Source organism: Mobula hypostoma, chromosome 27 (genome assembly GCF_963921235.1).
Source record: "Mobula hypostoma chromosome 27, sMobHyp1.1, whole genome shotgun sequence".
In the NCBI taxonomy this organism is placed as follows: domain Eukaryota; kingdom Metazoa; phylum Chordata; class Chondrichthyes; order Myliobatiformes; family Myliobatidae; genus Mobula; species Mobula hypostoma.
In genome coordinates this window covers 24136834-24164334 of record NC_086123.1, presented here as the reverse complement: position 1 = coordinate 24164334, position 27501 = coordinate 24136834, and the positions used below count along the sequence as shown (strand labels likewise).

Below are 27501 nucleotides of genomic sequence, written 5' to 3'. Positions count from 1 at the left end.
CCTTGTCCAGTCTCTGGCTCGGAGTCCAAGCCCGGGCTCCTAGCTCTCTTGTCCAGTCCTATTCTGGGTTCCTGGTTTTCATGCCCATGTCGTAGCCCTCACCCTGTATCCTAGTCCTGTCCCTAGTACTTCAGTGTCTGTGTCTTTCTGTTCCCAGCCACCCCCTTGTGACAATACCAGGCAGTGCATCAGGCATCCACAACTCCCTGAGTAAAAAAACTTACCCTTCACATCCACTTTGAAACTAGCCCCTCTCACCTTCAATGCATGCCCTCTGGTGTTCGACATTTCTATCCTGAGAAAAAGATTCTCCCTGTCTACTCTGTCTTTGCCTCTCATAATCATATAAACCTCTATCAGATCTCTCCTCAGCCTCCACTGCTCCAGAGAAAACAACCCAAGTTTGTCCAGCCTCTCATGATAGCACATGCCCTCTAAACCAGGCAGCATCCTGGTAAAGCTCCTCTGCACCCTCTCCAAAGCCTCAACGTCCTTCCTATAGTGGGGCGGCCAGAAATGTATGCAATACTCCAGCTGGGACCTAACCAGAGTTCTATAAAGTTGCAATATAACCCCTTGACTTTTGTTTAACTAAATTCTATTGGCACTGTTTTAACGAAGGAGAGTGAATTGATTCTAGTCATCCTGGCTAATATTTATCGCTCAGAGCATCTTGTGCATACAAATTGCTGGAGGAACTCGGCAGGTCAGACAGCATCTATAGAAAGAAACAAAGAGTCAACGTTTCGGGTCGAGACCCTTCAACAGGACCGAAACGCCGACTCCTTGTTCCTCTCCATAAATGCTGCCTGATCTGCTGAATTCCTCCACCATGTTGTGCGTGTTACTCTGGATTTCCAGCATCTGCAGAATCCCTTGTGTTTATCATCTAGTTCATGTCGCTTTTCTGTTTGTGGGAGCTTACTGCATGGAAATGAGCCATCGCCTTTTCTACAATTCTTTGTAAAGCACTTTGGCTAGTCTTTCCACTCAGCAGATTGGGGCTAAAGTTCCCGCGTATTGGTTGAAGTCATTTCACACACGGTTTAAGACCCATTGGATTTTGGAGGTGGCAGTTACGGAGAGCCCAAGAACGGAGCCTCGGTGAGCAGGGAGGGAATTGGTGCAACCTCACCCTCCGCAGACCAGTTTGGAAATGGAGCGGCGAGCAGCTCTTCTCGAGGGCAGGAAACGGCTCCACTCCTGGGACACGGAGCTAAGGGGTTAAAGGGAGTCCCAAATTTGTCGGCTCCACTCCTGGGCCACGGAACCAAAAGGGTTAAAGAGAGCCCCAACTTTGGTAAACTCCTTCGATCCATCCCCTCGCCGGACTTTGAACGCTTTGCAGAGGACTGAGAAATTTTGTATGATCTCGTAAGAGACTCCGGCGCAAAGGGGAAAGAACAGCGGCGTCCGCAGTCCACAGTCCCCATTCTGAGCTCCGAGCGGTCCTGTCTAATTCAGTCTGATTGCCAGAATCCCCCGAGAGAGAGAGAGATGTGCGGAATGGTCGGCACCTTTACAATCGTCGTGCTTGGTTCGCCTGGAGTGGGTAAAACGGCCATAATCCGGCAATTTCTTTACAACGATTTCAGTCAAGTGTACACCCCCACAACTCGCAAGTACGTTCACAGACCCTCGGTGATCCTGGATGATACCATGTACGACTTGAAGATCGTGGATATGCCGCACATCCCAGCTTTTCCAACGACCGGCGCTCAGGTAAGGAAGAAACAGCTTGCGCTTTCCCCCCATCTCTCACTGTGATCGTTATTCCCGCAAACTTCTCACCTTCTCCGCCAATTGGGCTTTTACCGGTTTCGCCCCAAGTTTTGTTTTTAATCCTGGAGTAAGGGAAATGCGAGAAGAACCTGGTAACCCGTGCGGTGAACGTCCACCGGTTTATGGAACGGATCGAACAATTTCCATCTGATTTAGTCTGTGTATATCACGAAATGATTTCGAGTAAAATCTACTTGATGCGACTGCCATTAAATATAAACAAAAGGAAGGGCGGTTGATTCGTGGTTTGACTCGAGTGACTGTCAGACAAAAGCCGGGTGGGAGTGAATTTTTATCTCTGGCGGGGAATTGCGTACTCTCGCCTTTCTAGTCGATGTTCGGACGCTACATTGTTATCCCCTATCGTGCGGAGAGAAAAAAGATTATAATAGCATTTTTTGAAGTGAGTCCAATATACATCGTCTATTGGGTTTATCTGGTGGAAACTGAGAGTTATTATCAGCTCCATTAAGTTTATGAAGGCAAAACATCTGTCACGGAAAACGAGACACAGTGAATAACCTTTAGGTCCCCTCTGTCACGGGGACTGCAGATGTGATATGTGATGGTTAAACTGTTCAGTGGCCACTTTATTAGGTACACCTGCTTTGGTAATGCAAACATCTAAGCAGACAACCGTGTGGCAGCCGTTCAGTGCAAAATAAAAACGCGTGCAGACCTGGTCAAGAGGTTCGATTGTTGTTCAGACCAAACATTAGAATGGGGAAGAACAGTGATCTTAGTGACTGTGACTGTGGAATGATTGTTGGTGCCAGACAGGGTGGTTTGAGTATCTCAGAAAGTACTGACCTCCTGGGATGTTCACCCGCAAGTCTCTAGAGCAGAGTTTCCGACCTGGGGGCCACGGACCTCTTGCTTAATAGTATTGGTCCATTGGTCCTTGGCATAAAAAAAACCGGTTGGGAACCCCTGCACTAGAGTTTACAGAGAAAAAAAACAAAAACTAATCCAGTGGGCGGCAGTTCTGTGGGCAAAGTTGCCTTGCTAATGAGGGAGGTCAGAGGAGAATGGCCAGACTGGTTCAAGCTGACAGGAAGGCGACCATAACTAGAGTCACCATGTGTTGCAGAAGAGCATCTCTGAACACACAACATGACGAAGCTTGGAGTGGACGGGCTACAGCAGCAGAAGACCAGAACACACACCATGTGGCCACATTATTAGGTACAGGAGGGACCTAATAAAGTCTCTACTGACTTCAAGTGCTAGTAAATTGGTCAAGATACTTACACAAAGTTTAATTTTCGTTTATCATCTTGCTCACATAGCACGGTGTACTGGGGCTCCGTACACACTTTTCTGAAGGGGCCACTGCTTCATTCTCCAGTGAAGAGTAAACTGAGCTCATCAGGGGGATTTAAGATTACAAAAAGGGCTTAGGAGATTTCTACAGTGAGAAGTAATACCAATGACTACAAACTTCTGGGAGTAGTAATGTGTCTAGGGCATGTACCATGAATAATAAGGTCCTAGGGAGAACAGAGGAACTTTGAAGTTTAAGTGTATGGATAGGTAGATAACGTAGTCAGGAAGGCCTATAGAATACTGGTCTTCACTAGAAGGTGCACTGAATACTGAAGAGAGAAGTTATGCTCCAACTTTATAAGATCTTGGTCAGAACTCGGCTGGAGTATCATGTGCAGTTCTGGTCACCATGCTTTAGAAATGATGTGACAGCAGGGCAAAGGAGTTTCACCAGGGTGTTTTCTGAGACAGGGCAGTTCAGTTATAAGGAGAGATAGGAGGAGGTATGGCTGTTTTCTCTTGAGCAGAGGACAAGTTAAGAGGGTTAAATTTAAAGGCATCCATTAGTCTTGCGAGACCATGGACCTGTGCCTGGAAAGTCTTCACTCTCCAGGGCGCAGGCCTGGGCAAGACTGTATGGAAGACCAGCAGTTGCCCATGCTGCAAGTCTCCCCTCTCCACGACACCAATGTTGTCCAAGGGAAGGGCATTAGGACCCATACAGCTTGGCGCCAGTGTCGTCGCAGAGCAACGTGTGATTAAGTGCCTTGCTCAAGGACACAACACGTTCCCTCGGCTGGGGCTTGAACTCACGACCTTCAGGTCACTAGTCCAATGCCTTAACCACTTGGCCACGTGCCCACACGTGAGGGTTAAGAGGGTTAAGACAATTGAGAATAACCGATTAACCGGTACGACTTTGGACTGTGGGAGGAAACCAGAGCACCTAGAGGAAACCCACGCGGTCATGGGGAGAACATACAAACTGCTTACAGGCAGTGGCGGGAAGTGAACCCGGGTCGGCTGTACTATAAAGTGTTATGCTAACCTCTACGCTACCTGTATGAGGTAGATAAAATTCTCTGTTGTACAAGTAGGCAAGGCTGCAGGAAACCTTTCCCTATATCAGAGAAAGATAAAACTAGAGGACTTCAATTTAGAGTGAGGGATAAGAGATTTAGAGGGAACATGAAGGGGTCCTTCTTCACCCTGAAAGTGACCAGGACTTGAGAAGTTTCTGTGCTGTTGTGCTCTATGACTCCATGGTCATTGTCTGGAATGCACTGCTTGAGAGAATGGTTGAAGCTGAGTACCAGACAGTATTTAAAAGGTATCTAGATGAGCTGCTGAATTGTCCAGGTGTAAAAGGCAATGGACCAACCACTGGGAGATGGGATTGCTACAGAAGGATGCCAGCTGATCCACATGGATGAGTTGTGTCAAATGGCTTGTTTCGACGATGTATCTTTCTTTGACTCTAAATATAAAATAGGCTTTAATAAACAGAGAGATTTGTATTGTGTGCAGTTTTGCTCTCCAAATTTGAGGAAAGACATTCTTGCTATGGAGGGAGTGCAGCGTAGGGTCACGAGGTTAATTCCTGGGATGGCAGGACTGTCATATGTTGAAAGATTGGAGCGACTGGGCTTGTACACACTGGAATTTAGAAGGATGACAGGGGATCTGATTGAATCATATAAGATTATTAAGGGAGTGGACACACCTGAGGCAGGAAACATGTTCCCGATGTTGGGAGAGTCCAGAATCAGAGGCCACAGTTTAAGAATAAGGGGTAGACCATTTAGAATGGAGTTGAGGAAAAACTTTTTCACACAGAGGGTTGTGGTTCTGTGAAATGCTCTGCCTCAGAAGGCAGTGGAGGCCAATCCTCTGGATTCTAAAGAGCTCTTAAAGATAGCGGAGTGAAGGGATATGGGGAGAAGGCAGGAAAAGGGTACTGATTGTGGATGATCAGCCATGATCACAGTGAATGCGGTGCTGGCTCGAAGGGCTGAATGGCCTACTCCTGCACCTATTGTCTATTGTCTATTTCAGGCAACATTTCTTTATCCAGAGAATGGTGAGACTACTGAAGGCGCAAACGCAAAGCAGTTGCGACAATTAGCATAAATCAACATGAGGAGAAAGGAAAAGCAGGCTTTGGTGATGAGGTTTGATACATAGGAGTGATGGGAGGCTCAAATGGAGCATGGATGCCAGCAATAACCAATTGGGCTGATTGGCTTGCTTCTAAGCAGTTAGTTACTTGTTCATAATTCTAAGAATTACTGTCAAAAGTGGGAATGTTTTTGCCCCAAAAGTACTAACTCAGTCCCTTCACAATGTGATAAAGAAATTACAGCAAGATATTTGAAAAGCTGAACCATTAGCAAATAAATCTACCTGGAAACCGCATCAGTGCAGCCAATTGGAATATGCCATTACTAATGCTAAATCGCTCATCAGACGGCTAATAAGCAACTCCTATCTCTGCAACTTTATTGGCCTGACTGTGCAGTTAAAAGCATTTTTGTGTGATGGCTCAGCTGAAAGTGTAGAACGTCTGTTGTGTGCTCAAGGCCTTGGATGGCTTCAACACAATGTGTTTAATTCTTCTGCCTTGTGCAAATAAAGATGTTGACAGTGTTGTTTATGGTAGTTTATGGTACCTTTATGTTAGAATTTATCACCAGCTCTCAGCCACATAATCTGCTTGTTCCTGTTATGAAGTGTAAAAGGAAACGGGCCTGTGCTAATGAAATATTCTGGAAGGAGAACAGTATTTTGCATTGTAATATAAAGTATTAAAACATATACACAATCAAATATTAGTGTTGAATTGGGGTGTTTTAGTTGCTTGCTTGTAATATTACCTGACATTAATAAATACAGTTAAAGAGCATGGAAGTAATCAGACATTTTGCAAAAAAAATATATTATTATTCACTACGTGTGTCTCTTTTCACATATCTTACAGAGTCATAGAGTGACACAGAACAAAACCCAGCTCTTCTGCCCAAAATTGTCCAGGCTGACCAAAGAGCCCGCCTAAAATAATCCCATTTGTCCGCGTTTGGGCCCCATATCTTCCTTTGGGATATCTTCAAGGAGCGATGCCTCAAAAAGGTGGCATCCATCATTAAGGACCCCCACCACCCGGGACATGCCCTCTTCTCATTGCTACCATCAGGGAGGAGGTACAGGAGCCTGAAGGCACACACTCAGTGATTCAGGAACAGCTTCCTCCCCTCTGCCATTCGATTCCTAATTGGACATTGAACCCATCACCACTACTTCTCTACTTTCTTTCCTCTTTTGCACTACTTAATTACCTTTTCAAATATATATATTTACTGTAGTTTATGCAGTTTTCTATTATTATGTATTGCATTGTACTGCTGCTGAAAGTCAACAAATCTCACAACATATGCCAGTGATTTTTAAACCAGATTCTGAACTATTCCTAGCCTATATTTATCCAAATGTCTTGTTATTTTAACTGCCTCACCTATCTTTCTGGCAGCTACTCCATTTATGTGCAGCACTCTGTGATATGGTTGCCTCTTGTGTTCCTTTTAAATCTTTTCCCTCTCAGCTTAAAAGCAATACCCTCTACTCTTTTGTTCCTTTCCTTGTGTGTGTTCGCCCTATATATGCCCCGAAAAATTTTATACACCCCTCAGTCTCCTACATTCCGAGGAATGTAGTTCTAGCTTGCTCAACCTCTCCCTGTAACTCATTCTTCAAATCCTGGCAACATCCAGGTCATTCTGAAGAATGAGGGGTGACACCATTGAAACCTACCGAATGTTTAAAAGCCTCAATAGAGTGGATGTGGAGAGGATGTTTCCTATGCTGGGGGAGTCTAAGACCAGAGGACACGGCCTCTGAATAGAGGGGCGTCCTTTTAGTCCTCTTTCGCTGCAAAGTGGTGAATCTGGAACTCATTCCCACAGGCGGCTGTGGAGGGTATAAGTCATTGGGTATATTTAGGGCAGAGGTTGATAGCTTCTTGATTAGTCAGGGCATGAAGGAATATAGGGAGAAGGCAGGAGATTGGGGCTGAGAGGGAAATGGATCAATCATGATGAAATGGCAGGGCAGACTCGATGGGCCAGATGGCCTAATTCTGCTCCTATATCTTATGGTCTAAATCTTTTTTGTACTCTCTCCATCTTAACAACAGGGTGACCAGAAGTGTACCATGAGACAAACAAGCCTACCACCCCACCTGCCTCCTCGTCCATCTCATAATTCTCCATAACCTCCGCCATCCCCAATGGGGTTCCACCACCAAACACATCTTTCCCTCCACCCCCCCTCACTTTCTGCTTTCTGCATGGATCGCTCCCTACGCCACTTCCTTCTCTACTCGTCCCTTCCCACTGACCTCCCTTGTAAGCAAAACAAGTGCTACACCTCCTCCCTCACTACCATTCAGGGCCCTAAACAGTCCTTCCAGGTAAGGCCACACTCCACCTATGAGTCTGTTGGGGTCCTCTGCTATATCTGGTGCTCCCGCTGTGGCCTCCTGTATATTGGTGAGACCCGACGTAGATTGGGACACTGCTTTGCCGAGCACCTAGGTGGGATTTCCCAGTGGCCACCGATCTTAATTCCACTTCTCATTCCCATTCCGACATGTCAGTCCACTGCCGTGGATGAGGCCACACCCAGGTTGGAGGAGCAACAACACCTTGTATTCCGTTTGGGGAGCCTCCAACCTGATGGCACGATTTCTTGAACTTCTGGTAATGGCCTACCCACCATTCCCCTGTCCTACCTTATCTCCTTACTTGCCCATCACTTCCCTCTGGTGCTCTGTCCTCTCCTGTCAGGTTCCCCCTTCTCTAGCCCTTTATCTCTTTCACCAATCAACTTTATTGCACCCCTCCCCCCCCCCAGTTTCACCTATCACCTACTCCTTGTATTTCTTCCTCCCCTCTCCCCACCTTCTTACCCCAACTTCTCACCCTTTTTCTCCAGTCCTGGTGAAGATTCTCGGCCTGAAACGTCGACTGTACTCTTTTCCACAGATGCTGCCTGGCCTGCTGAGTTCCTCTAGCATTTTGTGTGTGTTGCTAGGAGACCAAGAGCAATGCATTTTGTGGATCATAAACCAACATTGTACCTTGTGGGGCTTCATTCCACCGGCTTTCTCAAAAGCCTGGCAGCAGGAAAAAATGGTGATGAGTATTCCCACGTAGATTCGCATAAAAACCACTGTTAGTTCAGCATTATCTATTCAAGTTTAGAAATGGAATGCTAACTAGCTCTTCACTATTCAATTGCAGAAGTAGTTTAATGGCACTTGACTCTAGGTATTATTGCAGAAAGGATGTTTTCTGCTCGCAAGATGATTATGGATTTTTTTTTTACACGTTCTGGTTTTCAAAAGCTTAGAATAACAGAAACACAATTAAGCTATGGGCAAGATCAAGTTGATCACGGGAAGATTTGTCCATTTTAAACAGTCCTTAGTAATACAGTGATTCCGTGTCTGTAATTTTCTAAGGTTATTGTTCACGTGTGCTTTAAGTTACCACAAAATTATTTATTTATTGATTGATATACAACATGGAATAGGCTCTTCAAACTGCAGCTCCTCAATTTAATGAGCCTAATCACGGGACAATTTGCGATGACCAATTAACCTACCAACCGGTACGTCTGTGGTTTTGACTTCCAGTAAGATGATAGTGCATATACATGCAGCAGCGTCTCAGGGAGCTAAACAAATGTGCTTTTCTCTTAGCTAAATGTGCTTTTATACGTACTATGACTAGTCTTGACTCAATAACTACGTGTACAACGCATCTACCTCAGAAGTGAGCTGCTCATTGTTCAGAGCAGCCAGCTGGGGTGTTGTAAGAGCTGGCCGGCGGTTCAGTCTGAGAGAGTCAGGTCAGGCCAAGAGAGTCAAGTTTGGCCGTCGGGCTGAGGAAGGCGAGTCGGCCATTGGGCCGAGGGGGGGTCAATTCAGACCATCAGGCCGAGAAAGTGGAGTCCGCCTGTTGGGCCAAGGGAGTCGAATTGGGCCGTCAGGCTGCAGGGGGAGCTGGATTGGGTTCGGAAGAGTTGGCCTGGGTGGAGACCATACTGCTGCCTGCTACTCTGAGGCACCGGAGTTGGAGCCTTCCCACTGGCACGAAGGCAGCGTGTAGCGAAACTGCGAGCGACTGCCTCGGACGTTCCTCTTGGACAGTGATTGCTGCAGTCCAGCCTCCCTTGTTTGGTGGAGAGACAGGCGGCGAGGCAGCAATGTCACCTCGGTTGTAGCGAGGACTAGGCCCCAAGCCGAGGGCTTGAATTGTAGCGTGGCGTCCAGGCTTGGCTGGGGTTAGCCTCTCCTGCCGGTGCTCCCCTACGGTGTGGGATCGGTGGAATTACAGGCTGGACTGCCGGGAACCATCAACCTGTGGGATTCGTTGCTCAGGGTCCTGGACAAAAAATGTGTTTCCTGATGTGACCATGTTCTTTTTTCCTTTCTCGCTATTTTGAATGCACGTGTATGCTTTTGCACCTTTGGCCCCAGAGGGACGCTGTCTCGTTCAGCTGTAAGCATGTAAGGTTTGAATGAAAATTAAACTTGATTTGATCTGGACTGTGGGAGGAAACTGGAGCTCCTGGAGGAACCCCACAGGGTCACGGGGAGAACGTATAAACTCCTTACAGACAATGGCAGGATTTGAACCCGGGTCACCTGTACTGTAAAGGGTTGTGCTAACCACTACGCTACCATGCTATTAAACTAGCAAGAGTGCAGAAAAAATTTACCAGGATGATGCCTGGGCTTGGGGGCCCTGAGTGATCGCGTGGACTTGGACTTTATTCACTGGAACGTAGGATCGAGGGATGACCTGATAGCGGAATTTTTGATCATGAGGGGCAGAGACAGGGAAAAAACATGTTGTCTTTCTCTCAAGGAGGTGGTGCAAAGATCAAAAGGGCAGATGTTTAAGATTAGAGGTGAGAGGTTTGGAGGGACATCGGAGACACGAGATTCAAAGTACATTTATTATCAAAGTACGTATGCAGTTTACAACCCTGAGATTCTTCCCACAGACAGCCAGGAAACGAGGAAACAATGGAATCCGTCAAAGAAAAACACCAATCCCCAAAGCACAAACAAAAAATGATCAATAAACACAGAGTTTAGAAACACCCACCCACAAAGTCATCAAAAGTTCATTTCAATCTAGAGTGATGTTGTTCGTTATCTGCAGGCTGCTCCAATCAAAATCGCACAAAAAACAAGAGCGATCAGAAACCACAAACACATCATAACGTGAACTACAGAGTCCAATCCACAAACCCCATCGATTAAATGTTGCCTGAGGCCCAGAACTCTGACACCATCTTCCAACAGCATTGGACGAGAGAGAGAGAGACCGTTCAAACGCAGGGACCTTCCTCCATCGGCATCGAGTGAGAGGGAAAGAGGGGTGTTGTGTATTTGGAATGAGTTGAGGCTGGCAGATTAACAACATTTAAAAGGCAGATAGTTAAGTGCATGGATAGGAGAGGTTTGGACAGCTGAGAGCCTAACGCAAGCTGGTGGTACTAGCTCGCTGGGCAATACTTGGATGAGTTGGGCAGCAGGACCAGTTCCATATACACTCAGTGGCCACTTTATTAGATACCTCCTGTACCTAATAAAGTAGCTGCAGAGTGTTTGTTTGTGGTCTTCTGCTACGGTGTTCCATCCACTTCAAGGTTCAATATGTTGTGTGTTCAGAGATGCTTTTCTACGCACCACTGTTGTAACAGTGGTTATTTGAGTTACTGTCACCTTCCTGTCAGCTTGAAGCAGCCTGACCGTTCTCCTCTGATTTCTCTCAACTGACAAGGCGCTCACTGGGTGTTCTTTGCTTTTTGCACCCCTCTCTGTAAACTCCAGAGACTGCTGTGTGTGAAAGTCCCAGGAGACCAGCGGATTCTGAGATGCTCAAACCACCCCATCTGGCACCAAAAATCACTCCATGGTCAAAGTCACTTGAATCACATTTCTCCTCCATTCTGATGTTTGGTCAGAACAACAATGGAACCTCTTGACCATGTCTGCATTTATGCTTTATGTTGCAGTCACATGATTGTCTGATTAGATATTTGCATTAATGAGCAGGCATACCTAATAAAGTGACCACTAAGTATAGCATGAATCTATGAATGGCATATTTTAGTGATATTCTACAATTCTACCTTCCTGTGTTAGGATAAGCAGTATTACAGAGGTGTTACTGGTGGTAAAATGATACTTGCAGTTTCTGCAGCTCATCTCCGTTTGATCAATTTTGGTGCTTTTTTTTATTCCCACTACATTATTTGTTTTTGTTTTCCTGCTCTGTTGGAATTCATTTTTTTTTTCCCTGAAAGAGCTAACAGTGTGTTCTGATTGCTGCAATTCATGTGGACAACAGCGATTGTAAAATGAAGAATTTTATTTGACAAAAAAGGAGCATAGCTCCTTCTCTACGTATTTTTGCATCTATTACAGCCATGTAATGGATTTAATTAAACAGCGATTTCGGTGCCTTTATACTAAAGTGACGCTAAATCTCCCTGTGTCCCGGGAGCTCGGTGATTATTTTATTCTTCAATGGCACTTGATTGAACTCTTTTCTCTACCATAAATATCAAATCCTGCCTCTACACTATCCCCTGATGTATAATGGATTTCCAGGAGGTTTGATGTAGCTTATTGGTGTTGGCGTGTGAACAAGGAAAGAATGCCTTGAAACTGACCATTTATGTTGAAACTCTAATGGTAAGCTGGCATTATGCAAATGCTGTAACAGCTTAAGAAGCCTCCGAGGGGAAGCTACGTTATCTTAAAAGGCATTCATCTGGATGATTGATTTTTACTCTGAATGACATTGCATGCATCTAGAACCTAACATTAATGAAATGAAATATTTTGCAGGGATTATGTTCTATCATCAGAAATAATGGCATTCATTGAATACCAGACATGGATACCCACCCATGTGGTCTCTCTCAGTTGTAGCTGCCGTGCCACATTCGAGCTACTGGAACAATCAGAATTATGAAAGCAGATGATAGCTAATCCAATGACATGATAGATTGACTTTTTCTTAAAACCAACATCATCCAATACTCTCAGCACTGTCAAAATCAAAATGTTAAATACTTAGTAAATCTCTTTGGTACTTAAAAGTTATAAAACAAAAAGGATCTATTAAGGTCGCTGTCTGTCCTATATAAATTGAATTGCAAGCCACTTCTATGACCTAACTCTTCCATTACCCGACTCATCATGATGCGCCTTGTTGTATGACGTGGGGGATCAAGGTCTTTCCATGACCACCCTCGTCCTTGGCTAATTTTTCTACAGAAGTGGTTTGCCATCACCTTTTTGTGGGCAGCGTCCTTACAGGACGGGTGATCCCAGCCGTTATCAATAACCCAGCCTGTTGTCAGTGCTCACATAACCAGGACTTGTGATGTGCACCATCCACCATTTGCTCCCGTGGCTTCACGTGACCCTGATCGGGGGGCTAAGCAGGTGCTACACCTTGCCTAAGGGTGACCTGCAGGCTAGCGGAGTGGAGGAGTGCCTTACACCTCCTTTGGCAGAGATGTATTTCCAACCCGCCACCCAATAATCTGAATATTCCCCATTTTATAAGAATATCTGCTTTTTTCTAAAAAGATGGCATGCCATTTCTTGACCTCAACATCTTGACATTGTAAAGCATTCCATAACGTAAATATTTCAGATTAAAGAAAAATCACTGTTCCTCTCCTTTCTCAAAGGAAAGAAGTGTCATGGGTTGTAAACCAAGCTGGGAATTTGCTATTACCTCTTTTACGCAATTACCCAATGACGGGGTTCACCCTCATATTTTCTATATTTATTAATTAAAAGTCTTATCTGAATAATCTGGTGACAATAGCCCTAGCATCTTAAGTCTCTAGCTTCATTTGTCGATGAATTGTCCTAGTGAATCTATACAGTGCCTATAATGTGGCCTGAACATCACAATTTCTGCACTGTATTGTAGTATTTGATCTTCACATTCCTTATTAAATACAAACTCCCTCCAAAATATGCAATATGGTCATGTTAACAACAAAGTTTTCTTCAATGGTTTATTGGCTATTAGTCTAATACTTGAAATATATTGCTTTGAATACTCAGTCTCATAGGCTTCCAGATTTTGATCCACTTATTTGAGATCTTATCATTCCCAAAATGTATAATGTTGAGTGTAGTTAACCTAACTCTCAAATTCCTTTTCCCTCCAACCACTGGTGTTGTATGACAAATTAATTGCTGTACAAAATTGTGGATTTTTCATATTCTTAAATTGAATCTGATTATTGCACTCAAATAATTTCAGGTTGATGAACCGGCCTGCTGAGTTTTGCCAACCACTTCGGTTTTCTTCATTAAGTATTGCTTCTTCTTCACTCTGTTTCTTCCGATCTGTTTGAACTGATACCATGAACTAGGCTATTTCGTTCCCTATGAAACCCTACTACACACAGAAGAAACGCACTGTGCGTCACATGCCGTAGATTTAATGTTTACAAAAGAAGGATAATTGTTTGATTTTATGAAACAATCTAAATCTCCAATCAAACACAAAGCAACATGGAACACACCGTGGAACAGATGAATTCTCAGTAAGCAGTTTGCATCTTCTCCCCGTGACCATGTATTCCTCCCACAGTCTGAAGTTGGTAGGCTAATTGGTCATTGTAAACTGTCCTTGATTAGACTAGCGTTAAATCAGAGGTTGCTTGGCTCAAAGGGCTGGAAAGGGTGATTCCACACGGTATCTCAACAAATCAATAAGGAGCAGGAGTAAAATCATTTAATACGATTATGGCTCAGATTTACATTCCCAGTCCTCCTCCCAACTAATCTTTAACCCCTAATGGATTTCAATTCTTTCTGTTTCTGCCTTTAAAATATTCAAAGACTTTACTTCTTTGAGGAAGAGAAGTTCCAAAGACTTGTAGCCCTTTGAGAAAAATCTCCATTTGAAATGGTGGACCTGTTAATTTTAAACATGGTTCCAGAGACAGCTACCCATTCCAATTCCAGTCAAACTCTCACAATCATTAGGATTATACATTCTTTGTAATTCATCATTGCATGGGATATAACAGTTACACGTCAGATGTGTCTTCTTGGCTTTGATACAGAGTGGAGACGGACTGGACCCAACAGTACTTGCCCAGTTGGATGTGACAAAGTTCATAAATCTTTGGGTACAGGTTGGATCAAATTCATCCAGCTCTTGGAGGGTGCGTTTACACATCACCCTTGGTTGGCTTCATTGCTGGCTAGTGACGTGTGTGCTGTCTCCAGAGGAGACGCTGTATGTTACTGGAGAAGCCAGGAGGGAACCTGCATTAACCGGGGGTTGGCAGGGGTCTGAGTGGAGAAGGTGGGTAAAGGGCACAATCTGGGACCCACAGAAGCTACCCTGAATCAGGGACCTGGGGTATCAGATAGACCTACGTCCTTGGTCACACATTGGAGCAGTCCTGGTTGTGTTGGGTTTTATTTTCACACTCCAGCAGACCAACACTTGTGAAGTAAGCACTGACTCTTAGGAAGGAGGCTAGCAAAATGCTATTCCTTTATTATGTTCTTTTTCTTCATCTGTGATCATGATCACGAGCATATTAAAGTAAAGCTCATAACATCTACTGAGAAAAATTACGCCTCACTAATAAAGTTAGGCACTTTGTTCATGCCCTATCACAGTTACCAATACTTCTAAACGTATCAGTTTTATTTCTGCTTCCCCTTTGATTTTTACGAGGAGACAGAAGAATATTCAAATTTTAAAGTATATTTATTATCAAAGTATGTATACATGATACAACCTTGAGATTTGTCTCCTAACAGGCAGCCACGACGCAAAGAAACCTAAATAAAACCCCATTTTTTAAAAAAAGACTGTCAAACACCCAATGTGCAGAGAGGTAAAAAAAATTATGCAAACAATAAATGCAAGCAAATCGCATTCTGAACTGAAGTCCACAGAGACAGTCTTGTCCATAGACCCTTGGTTCAGCACAGAGCGGAGCAGCAAACTGGAACAGCCCATCCCTTGCCTCCAATCCTATCACCCTGACCTTTTCAACCTGGCCCGGTGCTTAAATCATCCAAACGTCCGGTTCAGTTGCTTTGATACGCTTTAGGGCCTGGACCCTGCTGCCTCGATTTGGCCTGTACCCAGCCTTTCTGATTCAGGACAGGTCTATGGTTAATATAAACATCTTTTCAAATTATCACTCCTGATTTCCTTTGAAGAGTAATTACCTTTGCCTAATGATTATACTCAGTGGTGGTCCTATATTTTAAAAAATCCAGTGTTCTTTATACTGGCCACTTGTGATCCCAACCTCCTTCCTGATTCTGGGAGATTAAGATGCAGAAAACTCGGTGTTCAACTGTTGCTAAGGAAAAGGTTGCATCAAAAGTCAAAGCAATTACCTCTTGGGTCTCATGGGACAGCTCTCAGATATTATCAGAAAATGATATATGAGCTCTTGCCACATAAATTTTACCCAGTGATTAAAATTAGGTACAAAAGAATCAGCAATCTGTATCACTCTTGGAGCCATAGAAAACTACAGCACAGAAGCAGACCCTGTAGCCCATCTAGTTCATGCCAAAACCATTTAAAACTATTTCCATCAGCCTGCACCGACACCATAGCCCTCCATACCCCTACCATCCATGTACCCATCCAAACTTCTGTTAAATGTTGAAATCAAAATCACATCCACCACTTGTGCTGGCAGCTCATTCTCCACTTACCACCCTGTGAGTGAAGAAGTTTCCCCTCATGTTCCCCTTAAACTTCTTACCTTTCACCCTTAACCCATGACCTCCAGTGGTTGTCCCACCCAACCTCAGTGGAAAAAGCCTGCTTGCATTTTCCCTATCTATACCCCTCATAATTTTGTATACCTCCATCAAACCTCCCCTCAATCTTCTATGTTGTAGGGTATTACTGGTGTTAAATGTAAATCTGCACAATTAGCAACTGTACCCAGAATAAATTGTAAAATTTCAGATTAGCTTGGACATCTGCATTTTAGGGTTGTTTTTAAGTCCTCCCAACTGTGGAAGTGGTGATTTGAATTTGTGCAATGAATTCACGATGTTAATACAGATTTTCAGGTTTTTGGCTAAGTCCATAGATATAGGAGCAGAATTAGGCTATTTGGCCCATTGAATCTGCTCCACCATTTCATCATGGCTGATCCATTTTCCCTCTCAGCCCCAATCTCCTGCCTTCTCCCCTTTTCCCTTCACGCGCTGACTAATCAAGAATCTATCAACCTTTGCCTTAAATATGCCCAATGAGTTGGCCTCCACAGCCACCTGTGGCAATAAATTCCACGGATTTACCAACTTCTGGCTAAAGAAATTCCTCCATATCGTCATTCTAAATGGACGTCCCTCTATTCTGAGGCTGTGTCCTCTGGTTTTACACTCCCCCACCATAGGAATCATCCTCTCTACATCCACACTATCAAGACCTTTGAACATTCAATAGGTTTCAATGAGATCACCCCTTTATTCTTCAGAAGGGGCGAAATAGTTACAAGTAGCCAGAATATACTGTGGCTATACGAACTGGCTATAGGGTGTGTAACTTTGGACACCCTTGTACATTTGCCTCACTGTTCCCCCTGCCCTCACTTGCACACAATAACTTTGCCTCCAAACATTTCCTATGGACTTGTTGATCCATGGTCTCCTCTTGTGCCAAGATGAGGCCACCCGTGGGGTGGACGAGCAGCACCTTGTATTCCAACTGGGTAGCTTCTAACCTGATGGCATGAATATCAATTTTTCCTTTCTGTTGAAAAAAATATTCCCCCTCTCCCCTTCCCACTCTGACCATTTACCTCTTCTCACCTGCCTATCACTTCCCTTGGGTTCCCCCCTTCCCTTTCTCCTATTGTCCACTCTCCCCTTCTATCAGATTCCTTCTCTCCAGCCCTTGACCTTTCCCACCCGCCTGGCTTCACCTGTCACCTTCCAGCTACCCTCCTTCCCCCTCCCTCCACCTTTTCACTCTGGCATCTTCCCCTTTCTTTCTCGGTCCTGAGGAAGGGACTTGGCCCAAAACGCTGACTGGTTATGCATTTCTCCACAGCTGCTGCCTGACCTGCTGAGTTCCTCCAGCGTTTTGTGTGTGTGTTGCTTTTTATTCCTTCGGCCCAATCAATAATTATTGAAGTGCTAGTACAGATCCTTGGATAACATAATTTGTCACATTTCATAAAGCAGAATTTCAGTTCCCTGGTTAATTATCAATGCATAAAGACATTACTCAATACCAACATACATTTAATTAACTGTGATTTTTTAAAAAAGATCTTATTAAATGCCTCATGAAAATCAACACAGGAAATGCCCATGGGTATTCACTGATTTATTTATTTACTGTGCGAAATATGCCCTTTTGGCCCTTTGAACCATGTTGCCTAGCAACCCCTGATTTAACCCTGGCCTAATCATGGGACAATTTACAATAACCAATTAACCTATCGACCAGTCTTTGGACTGTGGGAGGAAACCAGAGCACCCAGAGGAAACCCACGCGGTCACAGGAAGATTGTGCAGACTCCTTACAGGCAGTGACGGGAATTGAACCCTGGTTGCTAGGGCTGTAAAGCGTTGTGCTAACCACTAGGCTAACATGCATGGTCTGTCATGGCAGTTGTCCTGGTGGAGAAACCCACTGTTACCAGACATGGTGGCCCTTCCTGTCATTGTTTTTGATTGGGCTACGCTTGCGTTCTGAGTAATTCAGAAGTCTGGTTGATTATTTGCTTACTAGAGTGCAAATCTGGCCATGACGGAAGGGGAGTTAAGATGATAAGACACAGGAGCAGAATTAGGCCACTCGGGCCATCGAGTCTGCCCCACCATTTCATCATGGCTGATTTATTAACCCTCTCAACCCCATTCTCCTGCCTTGTCCCCATAGCCTTCAACACCCTTATTAATGAAGAACCTATTAGCCTCTGCTTTGACGTGGTCTCCACAGCTGTCTGCGGCAATGAATTAACCAAATAAATTTTCGCTAAAAGGCTTACGTTAAGAATGGAAGCGACATAACTATCCAAGTCGGGGAGCCCAACTAATGTCCTTTGGGGGGGGGGGTCCACTGTGTCATGTGGGCTTGTCACACATGTTACCCCAGAGCCAGAGAATGGGGTTGACACTTCATTGCTTTTGAAATGGCTCAGAGAACCACTGAGGGGCAATAAATTCTGGCTTTGTCAAGAATACCCAGGTCCGGAGAAAAATAACCCACCCTTAACTCCACTAACACCCCCCCCCGCCTTGACTAATGTTAAAATGTACTTCTTCCACTCTTAACGAAGAACAAAGAAAATGGATCAGCACAACTTTGTGGGCCGAAGGGCCTGTAACGTGCTGTAGTGTCTATGTTTAGAACAGGAACAGGACCTTGCGCCCGCAAAGTTGTGCTGAACCACCTAAAAAGCAAATCAAAAACACCCAAACACTGGTCCCACCTTCATCAAGTCTCTATCCCTCCATCTTTCTTACATCTGTCTGCCTGTCAGAACGTCTCGCAAAAGCCTCGAATGTATTTGCTTCTACCACCACACCAAGTAGCGTATTCCAGGCATTAACCACTCTCTGAGTGAAGAACTTAATCCTCACGTCCTCCTTTGAACCTACCCCCCCCCCCACTCACTTCAATCCATGCCCTCTGGAACTTGACATTTCAACTCTGGGGAAACAGATATTCTCTGTCCACTTTTTTTTGCATTTTGGGTGACTCAGATAATGTCCAATTGTTCTGTGCTGTCAGACCTACTCCCAGCTCTTCCCCCTGACGCCGCTTCTTTATTTTTATCACTTTGATTCAGGGGAAACTCTGCAAGTGCTTAATAAATGGCCAAGAAGTCCCCGACCAGCTTTATCACCGCCCGCAGTACGGAAGGAAGCACTTTATAAATTCGGCCGCTGATGTTCAGTTCTCCGCAGCCACATCGGCGAGTGAGGGGTCTTTATGCGTACACTTCCAGTCAAAACGTGTTTCGGGCATTCCTCACAGCCCCACCCTGCGACCCTCTCTATAACATTAACGTTCCGTTGGTGACTGGGGTGGGGTGGAGTGCGTTGTAGAGGCGAGTGAAACAGCACTGAAGTGGCCGGCAACCTCGGTACTAACAGACCGTGACAAGCTTGCTTTCTGCTGACGGAAGGACAGGCAGGCACTCTCAAAGGAAAGAGCAAACTTAGCGTCAACAAAATTAAAAAATACTTAATATTTTTATTTGCGTCAGCTTGCAATTGGTTGTTTCTAAATGCTTCGTTAAAAGTAGAGAAAGCCAGTGATAAGGAATGTGTGAAAGGGCTAAAGTCGACTCACTTTGTCCGTTTTTTTTTTATTTTGGAGGAGTGGTCCGACTCGAGGTGCAGAGGGATTCGAAGCGCGAACGCGTACGTCCTCGTCTACGACATCTGCTGTTTCGATAGTTTCGAGTATGTCAAAATGATTCGGCAGCAGATCGCAGAAGTTCGGTAAGCAGTGTGCTCCTCTGGACTGACCTTTCATACTGGAGGCTCCCTAGACCCAGTCCACCCGTGTCTCTGTGAGATAATCCAATAATTAAATACTGCAAACCTGACAGAGAATAGAAACTTCAAGTTATCGGCTGTTAATTGATAAAGAGCCGTTTAAAATCTGGTCCATTCCGAAAACTCTTTCAGCAACTTTTTTTTCCCGGTCCTGTCTCGGCCATCGACTGTTTACTCTTTTCCATAGATGCTGCCTGGCCTGCTGAGTTCCTCCAGCATTTTGAATGTGTGTGCGTTGCTTGGATTTCCAGCATCTGCAGATTTTCTTGTGTTTTTGGCAACTTAATTGCCAATAAGTTCTACTTCTGCTTAAGCTGCTGAGTTGCTGACGGATCAGCAGTAACGCGTGCCAGGTGCATTCACCATGGTCTAAGAGCTCTATTTTGCAATGTCAAACTCTACACCACAAACTGGGTGACCGCAAACACGAAAAAATCTGCAGGTGCTGGAAATCCAGAGCAACGCACACAAAATGCTGAAGGAACTCAGCAGGATCTATGGAAAAGAGTAAACAGTCGATGCCTGGAGCGGAAACCCTTCCTCAGGCTCGGGTCCTCTGGATCTGCGGTGGTTTGGTTGCCGAGAGTTGCCCGTTTCTCGCCAGCCGCTGACAGCGCCGTTCTGAAACTGGCCACGAGGGGGCGAAATCGAGTCATGAGAAGTTCCCTGGGCTTTCTCCTTCGGTAGTTACTTTACAGTACTCCATATGGAAAAGTCAAAAGAGTACTACCGGGCCTTCGGTGCAACGAGACCACGTTGACATTCAGTGATTGTGCACCAATCCCATTTTACTCTCACCGGCCTCTCTAACTTCTACCACTCAGCTGCAAGCTTGGGTCTATCTACAGTCGCCAGTTAATCTGCTAACCCGCACGACATTGAGAGTACCCGTATAGTGTTAAGTGCAATCGAGCAGAATGTAGGATGCATCCTATAGCACTGGGGTTATGGGAAATAGAAGTTCAGAGTTCACAGTGCCATAGAGATCTGCTCCTGGGCCAGACGAGCCCCTTAGATCCAGGCTGGGCGTGGCCCCACGAATAAAAGTTGTTCTCTTTTATGTCCTTGGAGAAGAACAAAATAATAGCACAGTGCTGCAGGGCAGTGACAATAAGAAGCTGAATGTGAATGAGAATCATAAATTTTATAAGTAATTTCCTTCCATGTCACTCTGCAGTTGTAATTGAATGTAGCAGTAAGATTGCAGATGACGCAAAAATTGGTGCAGTTACGGATGACAAGAAGGTTGCCTGCAGCAGAATGTAGATTGGATGGAGAGACCATTGGCAGTAGATGGCTAGATACTGGGGAATGTTATTGAACAGGGGGATCTTGGGGGTTCAACTATATTCTTCACTGGAAGAGACAACAGAGGTGGTGAAGCATACTTGTCTTCATGGGCTAGAGCACAGAACATAAAGCTAGGAGTTTTCACTCAGAGGATACTTTATTAGGTAGAGTGGAGCCCACTGTGCTCTTCTGCTGTTGTAGCCCATCCACTTTAAGGCTCATTGTGTTGTACATTCAGAGATGATCTTCTCCATAACGCTGCTGTAACGTGGCTATCTGAGTTACTGTCACCTTGAACCAGTCTGACCATTCTCTTCTAATCTCTCTCATTAACAAGGTATTTTCACCCACAGAACTGTTGCTCACTAGATATTTCATGTTTTTGGCAGCATCCTCTGTGAACTCTAGAGACCGTAGTGCATGAAAATCCCAGGAGATCAACAGTTTCTGAGATACTCAAACCACCCCATGTGGCACCAGCAATCATTCCACAAAGTCACAAATATCACATTTTTCCCCATTCTGATGTTTGGTTTGAACAACTGAGTCTCTTGACCATGTCTGTATGCTTTTATGCATTGTGTTGCAGCCACATGATTGGCTGATTAGATATTTGCATTAACGAGCGGATGTTGCAACTTTACAACTACTGGTTAGACTACTCTTGGAAAATGGAATGCACATTGTAGGAAGGGTATGGTGGCACTGGAGAGAAGGCAAAGGAGATTCACAAAGCTGGTTCCTGGATGAGAGGACTTGGATGGGGAAATATTTGATAGGCTGGGTTGTCTCCCTTGGAGAAAGGGAGGCAGAGGCATGACCTGTTAGAGGTATATAACACCACAGAGAGGCACAGGTGGAATGTACTGTAAGAATCTTTGTTTTCCCTGGTAGGAGTATTGTAGATGCCAAGTATCTGCATTGTATTGGGTTGCACAATTAGTTAGCCATATGGGTGGGGGTGTGGTAAAAACAAAGTGCTTAGTTATGCATTGCATTCATGCTCCCCACCGGGGAAGGGATACTAATGACTATCCCCGTTAGTATAGTGGTTAGTATCCCCGCCTGTCACACGGGAGACCAGGGTTCAATTCTCCTACGGAGAGCCACAGGTATCAAAGACATAAGGGCATAGGTTTAGGGTAAAAGGAAGGAGTTTTATAAAGGGATTTGAGGAGATTCCTTTGGAGTGATTCATAGCTAGAACGCACCACCAGAGGAGGTGGTGGAAACAGATACAATTACTATGTTGAAGAGACGGTTAATTAGGCAAGGCATAGGGTATGGAGCGTAGGGTGTGGGCAGATAGATTAGTGTAGACGCACATAAAAGCTGGCGTAAACTTGGTTGGCCACAGCAGCCCTTTTCTGTGCTATATGGTTCTGTAACACTATGCTGTGTTTGCTTGCTTTTTGTTTGATGACACTTACTTTCCTTATCACCAGGATGGTTCCATTATCCATCACAGCAGATCATTCAAAAGGGTTCCAACCGCTTGCCCCATCTACGCTGCCTGCTCTAATTCTGCTGATAAGGGAGTACACCCAGAAGTTGCCGAAGGTTATTCTGCAATTCTTGCCCAATTGAAATTGCAAACTGACATCACTTTGCCCAAGTGATTGGTATTTTTGTGATCAGAGGCATTGATAAATGTCCTGTAGATCCCATTGAAAACAAGGTTATTCATTCCTAGCTAATAACACAATTTACTGATTTTTCCAAAGTTGTACTCAGAATCTATTTAACATGACATACTAGGTATAAATTGACAGCTTGAATGACAGGACCATGTAACCCATGGGATTTCAACAGTTGTGGTGCATTTTCCATTAATAAATTCTTACCTTTTTCAGAAAAAAACAATATTGTCAACTTTACTGCAGGCAAATAACTTCCCCTCCTTCTACCAAGGAAACTGATGGTCTAACTGGTACTCTGTCTGCACTTCTTGTTGCTTTGGTAAAGCAGCTAATGTAATCAAAGACCCCACACAGGCTGGCCGCTCTCTTCTCTCCTTCCCACTGGGCAGAAAATACACAAGCCTGAAAGCACATATCATCAGGCTCAAGAACAACTTATGGGCTGCCGTCATAAGACGATTGAACGGCCCCCAAGAATGATTAGTGTGCAAACTTAAAGCACACGGTATTGGGGGTAAGGTATTGATGTGGATGGAGAATTGGTTAGCAGACAGGAAGCAAAGAGTGGGAATAAACGGGACCTTTTCAGAATGGCAGGCGGTGACTAGTGGGGTACCGCAAGGCTCAGTGCTGGGACCCCAGTTGTTTACAATGTATATTAATGACTTGGATGAGGGAATTAAATGCAGCATCTCCAAGTTTGCGGATGACACGAAGCTGGGTGGCAGTGTTAGCTGTGAGGAGGATGCTAAGAGGATGCAGAGTGACTTGGATAGGTTGGGTGAGTGGGCAAATTCATGGCAGATGCAATTTAATGTGGATAAATGTGAAGTTATCCACTTTGGTGGCAAAAATAGGAAAACAGATTATTATCTGAATGGTGGCCGATTAGGAAAAGGGGAGGTGCAACGAGACCTGGGTGTCATTATACACCAGTCATTGAAAGTGGGCATGCGGGTACAGCAGGCGGTGAAAAAGGCGAATGGTATGCTGGCATTTATAGCGAGAGGATTCGAGTACAGGAGCAGGGAGGTACTACTGCAGTTGTACAAGGCCTTGGTGAGACCACACCTGGAGTATTGTGTGCAGTTTTGGTCCCCTAATCTGAGGAAAGACATCCTTGCCATAGAGGGAGTACGAAGAAGGTTCACCAGATTGATTCCTGGGATGGCAGAACTTTCATATGAAGAAAGACTGGATGAACTGGGCTTGTACTCGATGGAATTTAGAAGATTGAGGGGGGATCTGATTGAAACGTATAAAATCCTAAAGGGATTGGACAGGCTAGATGCAGGAAGATTGTTCCCGATGTTGGGGAAGTCCAGAACGAGGGGTCACAGTTTGAGGATAAAGGGGAAGCCTTTTAGGTCCGAGATTAGGAAAAACTTCTTCACACAGAGAGTGGTGAATCTGTGGAATTCTCTGCCACAGGAAACAGTTGAGGCCAGTTCATTGGCTATATTTAAGAGGGAGTTAGATATGGCCCTTGTGGCTACGGGGATCAGGGGGTATGGAGGGAAGGCTGGGGTAGGGTTCTGAGTTGGATGATCAGCCATGATCGTAATAAATAGTGGTGCAGGCTCGAAGGGCTGAATGGCCTACTCCTGCACCTATTTTTCTGTTTCTATAAAATGGTCTCTTAAACTTCCACGCTTATTATGACCCTGTACCTTATTGTCTACCTGTACTGCACTCTGTTACTGTGACACTTCACTCTGCATTCTGTTACTGTTTGGTTTACACCTCAATGCACTGTTGTTATGAAGTTATTTATATGAGTAGAATGCAAGACAAATCCTTCTCCCTTGTATGTGACAATAATAAACTAATTTTTTTAATTTTTCAAAAATAATTGAGGTACAGCACGTGCCCTTCTCTCCTCCCAGCAATCCCCCAATTACAATGAATAATTAACTGACCAACTGGGACTGGGCGAGGAAACTGGAGCATCTGGAGGAAACCAGCAAAGCCAAAGGGAGATTGTACAAACTCCTTACAGGCATCAGTGGGAATTGAACCCCGGTCACCTGCATTTTAAAGCATTGTGCTAACCACTACACTACCGTGCCACCAACTTAACTTCCAGGGCTGCACAGGATCTGGGAAATGGTTACATATTCCCTGCAAAATGGGAATCCCCCTAATCAGGTCCCTTAAGTTCCTTCACCCAAAGTGGAACATCTTCCATACAAATCCCAGTGGTTACTTGACCAGCATCAAGGCCCAAGCCCAAACGTTTACAGATCAAATCCATGACCAAGTGGCTCTTCCAAACAATTACAGGTGAACAGAGCCAATGCTTCTAGTTACTTGAAAAGAAAGTCAAGGTGTTCTGATTAACATTTATCCCCAACAAATATCTTTTAAAATTGTTGTTTTGGGAATGTTTATTAAATTCAACGTTAAAATTTGGCTGAATGCAAGTCATTGCCTGTAAAGAAAGTCAGAACATTCAGAGGATATAAAAGATGCTGTGTTATCATTCTTAATCAATGGCTTTTTTTGTGGGAAGGATGCAGAGTTGTATATGGATACATTAGAACATTACAGCCCAGTACAGACCCTTCAGCCAACTTAACTTAATCACTCATCCTATATTTGCCTCCATTTTCTATCATTCATATAGCTACAAACGTTTCTTAAATGTCCCTAATGTATCTGCCTCTACCATCACCCTGGCTGGGTATTCCATGCACCCTCCACTCATAATGTCATAGAAAAGTACAGCACAGAAACAGGCCCTTCAGCCCATCTAGTCTGTGCTGAACCATTTAAACTGCCTACTCCCATCGACCTGCACTGGGATCATTGTCCTCCATATCCATGTACCTATCCAAATGTCTCCTAAACCTTGAAATCAACCCCACTTGTGCTGGCAGACTCTCACGACCCTCTGAGTGAAGAAGTTTCTCCTCATGTTCCCCTTAAAATTTTCACCTTTCACCGTGATCTAGGGTTGTAGTCCCACCAAACTGTAGCAGGAAAAAGGCTGCTTGTATTTACCCTATCGATACTACTCATACAATTGTGTACAGTATAACCTCTATCAAATCTCCCCTCAATGTTTTACATTCCTTGGAATAAAGTCCTAACCTATTCAGTCTTTCCTTATAACTCAGGTCCTCCAGTCCTGGCAACATCCTTGTAAATTTTCTCTGTACTCTTTCACTCTTATTTACATCTTTCCTGCAGGTAGGTGACCAAAACTGGACACAATACTCCGAATTAGGGCTCACCAACTCTGTCTAAAAATTGATCTTTAAGGTTAAACCCATCAGATTTCAGCATCTTCGTGTAGACAGTGACCTGATAAAGATTATGGCAGTATTATTCAAGAAGCTAGAATCACATCCGTAAAGCAAGGCTATTTCTCAAAAGGAATTTCAGCCATCAAATCTCAGCTAGTGCTCAATTAATGCAACAGCTTTTGAGAGCTGTGATAACAAGAGGTCTTAGACCATCGATTGCCAACCTTCGAAATTTCGGGCTGGGACCTTTCATCAGGGTCTCAGCCCGAAATCTTGACTGTTTTACTCTTTTCCATAGATGTAGCTTGGCCTGCTCAGTTCCTCCAGCATTTTGTGTGTGTGTTGCTTTGGGTTTTCAGCATCTGCAGATATTCTTGTTTTGTTGTTCCCAACCTTTTTTATGCCATGGACCGCAGGTTGAGAACCCCTGTCGTTGCATTTACTAATTTCTGATGATTTGCCAGGGTGCCGAACACAAAGCATGTACCAATTATCGTTGTTGGAAATAAGAGGGACCTACAAAAGCAGCGTTTCACTCCACGGAGGAGTACAAGTGTCTTGGTGAAGAAGATGTGGAAATGTGGCTACATCGAGTGTTCGGCTAGATACAACTGGCATATCTTACTTCTCTTTAAAGAGCTTCTGAGCAGCAGTGTGGGCCAAAGCTGTAAACACATCCACCCATCTATCTGCATCCAAGGGGCACTACAAAGGAACAGATGCACTGTCATGTAACTCTGTGGTTGTACGTATTTCCCGTTTCTTATACTGAATCAGCATAATCGTTCTGTAGTTTTCATGAACTTATTTAAGGACAAAAAAGAAAATTGTAGAATAAAGGAAATATTTTTCTTATGGTTTTGAATTCAGCTTTCTTCTCTGTCGTATCAGTTGAGTTCACACTGAATTGGACCCTAGCAAATACAGATAAAAGGAAATTTAAGCCAGTTAAGAGTGAGACTTTTTTTAAAAACTCAGGGGGGTTCCTGATATAGTATCAGTAATTTGAAGAACAGTAAATCTACCTCAAATGATTTAAATCTGCTCCTATTTCCTTGTGTGTTTTTCTGAACAGTATTATCCCATCAGAAAAAGCAGTGGGTCATGCAGCTCCCTTCTCAATCTCTCCTGACACTCTGCAAGGTTGCAGTCGATCTACCTCATCCCCACTTTCCTCAAAGTATTCCATACTCCTCAATACCTGTAGTTATTCCGATGCCACTCAGTAGCCACTCCCTCATGGGAGGAGTTCACATACAGTACAGGCAGGGTTGTCAATAGGGTTTGGCTGAATATCCTGCAGGCTGGTGTCCTGGTGTGCTCTGCACCAACCCTCACTAACGAACACAATACCCAAGTGTCCAAAAACTTCGATCAACCTCAACATCTGAGATTGTTGAAAATTACAAACCCCTCAATGAATAAAGTTCTTCTGACTTTCTCCCGAGAGAGCCAACAACTGAGACGGTGCTAACACTTGAACTACTGGGAACCAAGCTCTCATCTCTCAGATTAATTATTTTGCATTGCAATTTATTCTCCTACAGCACAGGTTCCCGATCTCAAGTCAGACCCTTTGCTTAATGGTATTGGTCCATGGCATAAAAAAAGGTTGGGGACCATTGTTCTAAACTCCAGAGAACACAAAACCATT

The 27501-nt window shown here is 44.4% G+C and overlaps 1 protein-coding gene across 1 annotated transcript; it reads left to right on the top strand.

Annotated features, from left to right (window-relative positions):
* The first annotated feature begins 998 nt into the window (after positions 1–998).
* On the top strand, positions 999–27098 carry rasl10a (RAS-like, family 10, member A). The gene is made up of 3 exons (XM_063034205.1): positions 999–1722; positions 19488–19612; positions 26312–27098. The coding sequence occupies exons 1-3, from the start codon at positions 1498–1500 to the stop codon at positions 26580–26582; spliced, it is 621 nt and encodes a 206-aa protein (XP_062890275.1). The 5' UTR covers positions 999–1497; the 3' UTR covers positions 26583–27098.
* Positions 27099–27501: the final 403 nt, after the last annotated feature.

Coding starts and splice junctions, on each gene's coding strand:
- rasl10a (XM_063034205.1), top strand. CDS start 1,498: ATGTGCGGAATGGTCGGCACCTTTACAATCGTCGTGCTTGGTTCGCCT. Junction 1,723..19,487: donor TTCCAACGACCGGCGCTCAG/GTAAGGAAGAAA, acceptor TTTATTTTGGAG/GAGTGGTCCGACTCGAGGTG. Junction 19,613..26,311: donor CAGCAGATCGCAGAAGTTCG/GTAAGCAGTGTG, acceptor ATGATTTGCCAG/GGTGCCGAACACAAAGCATG.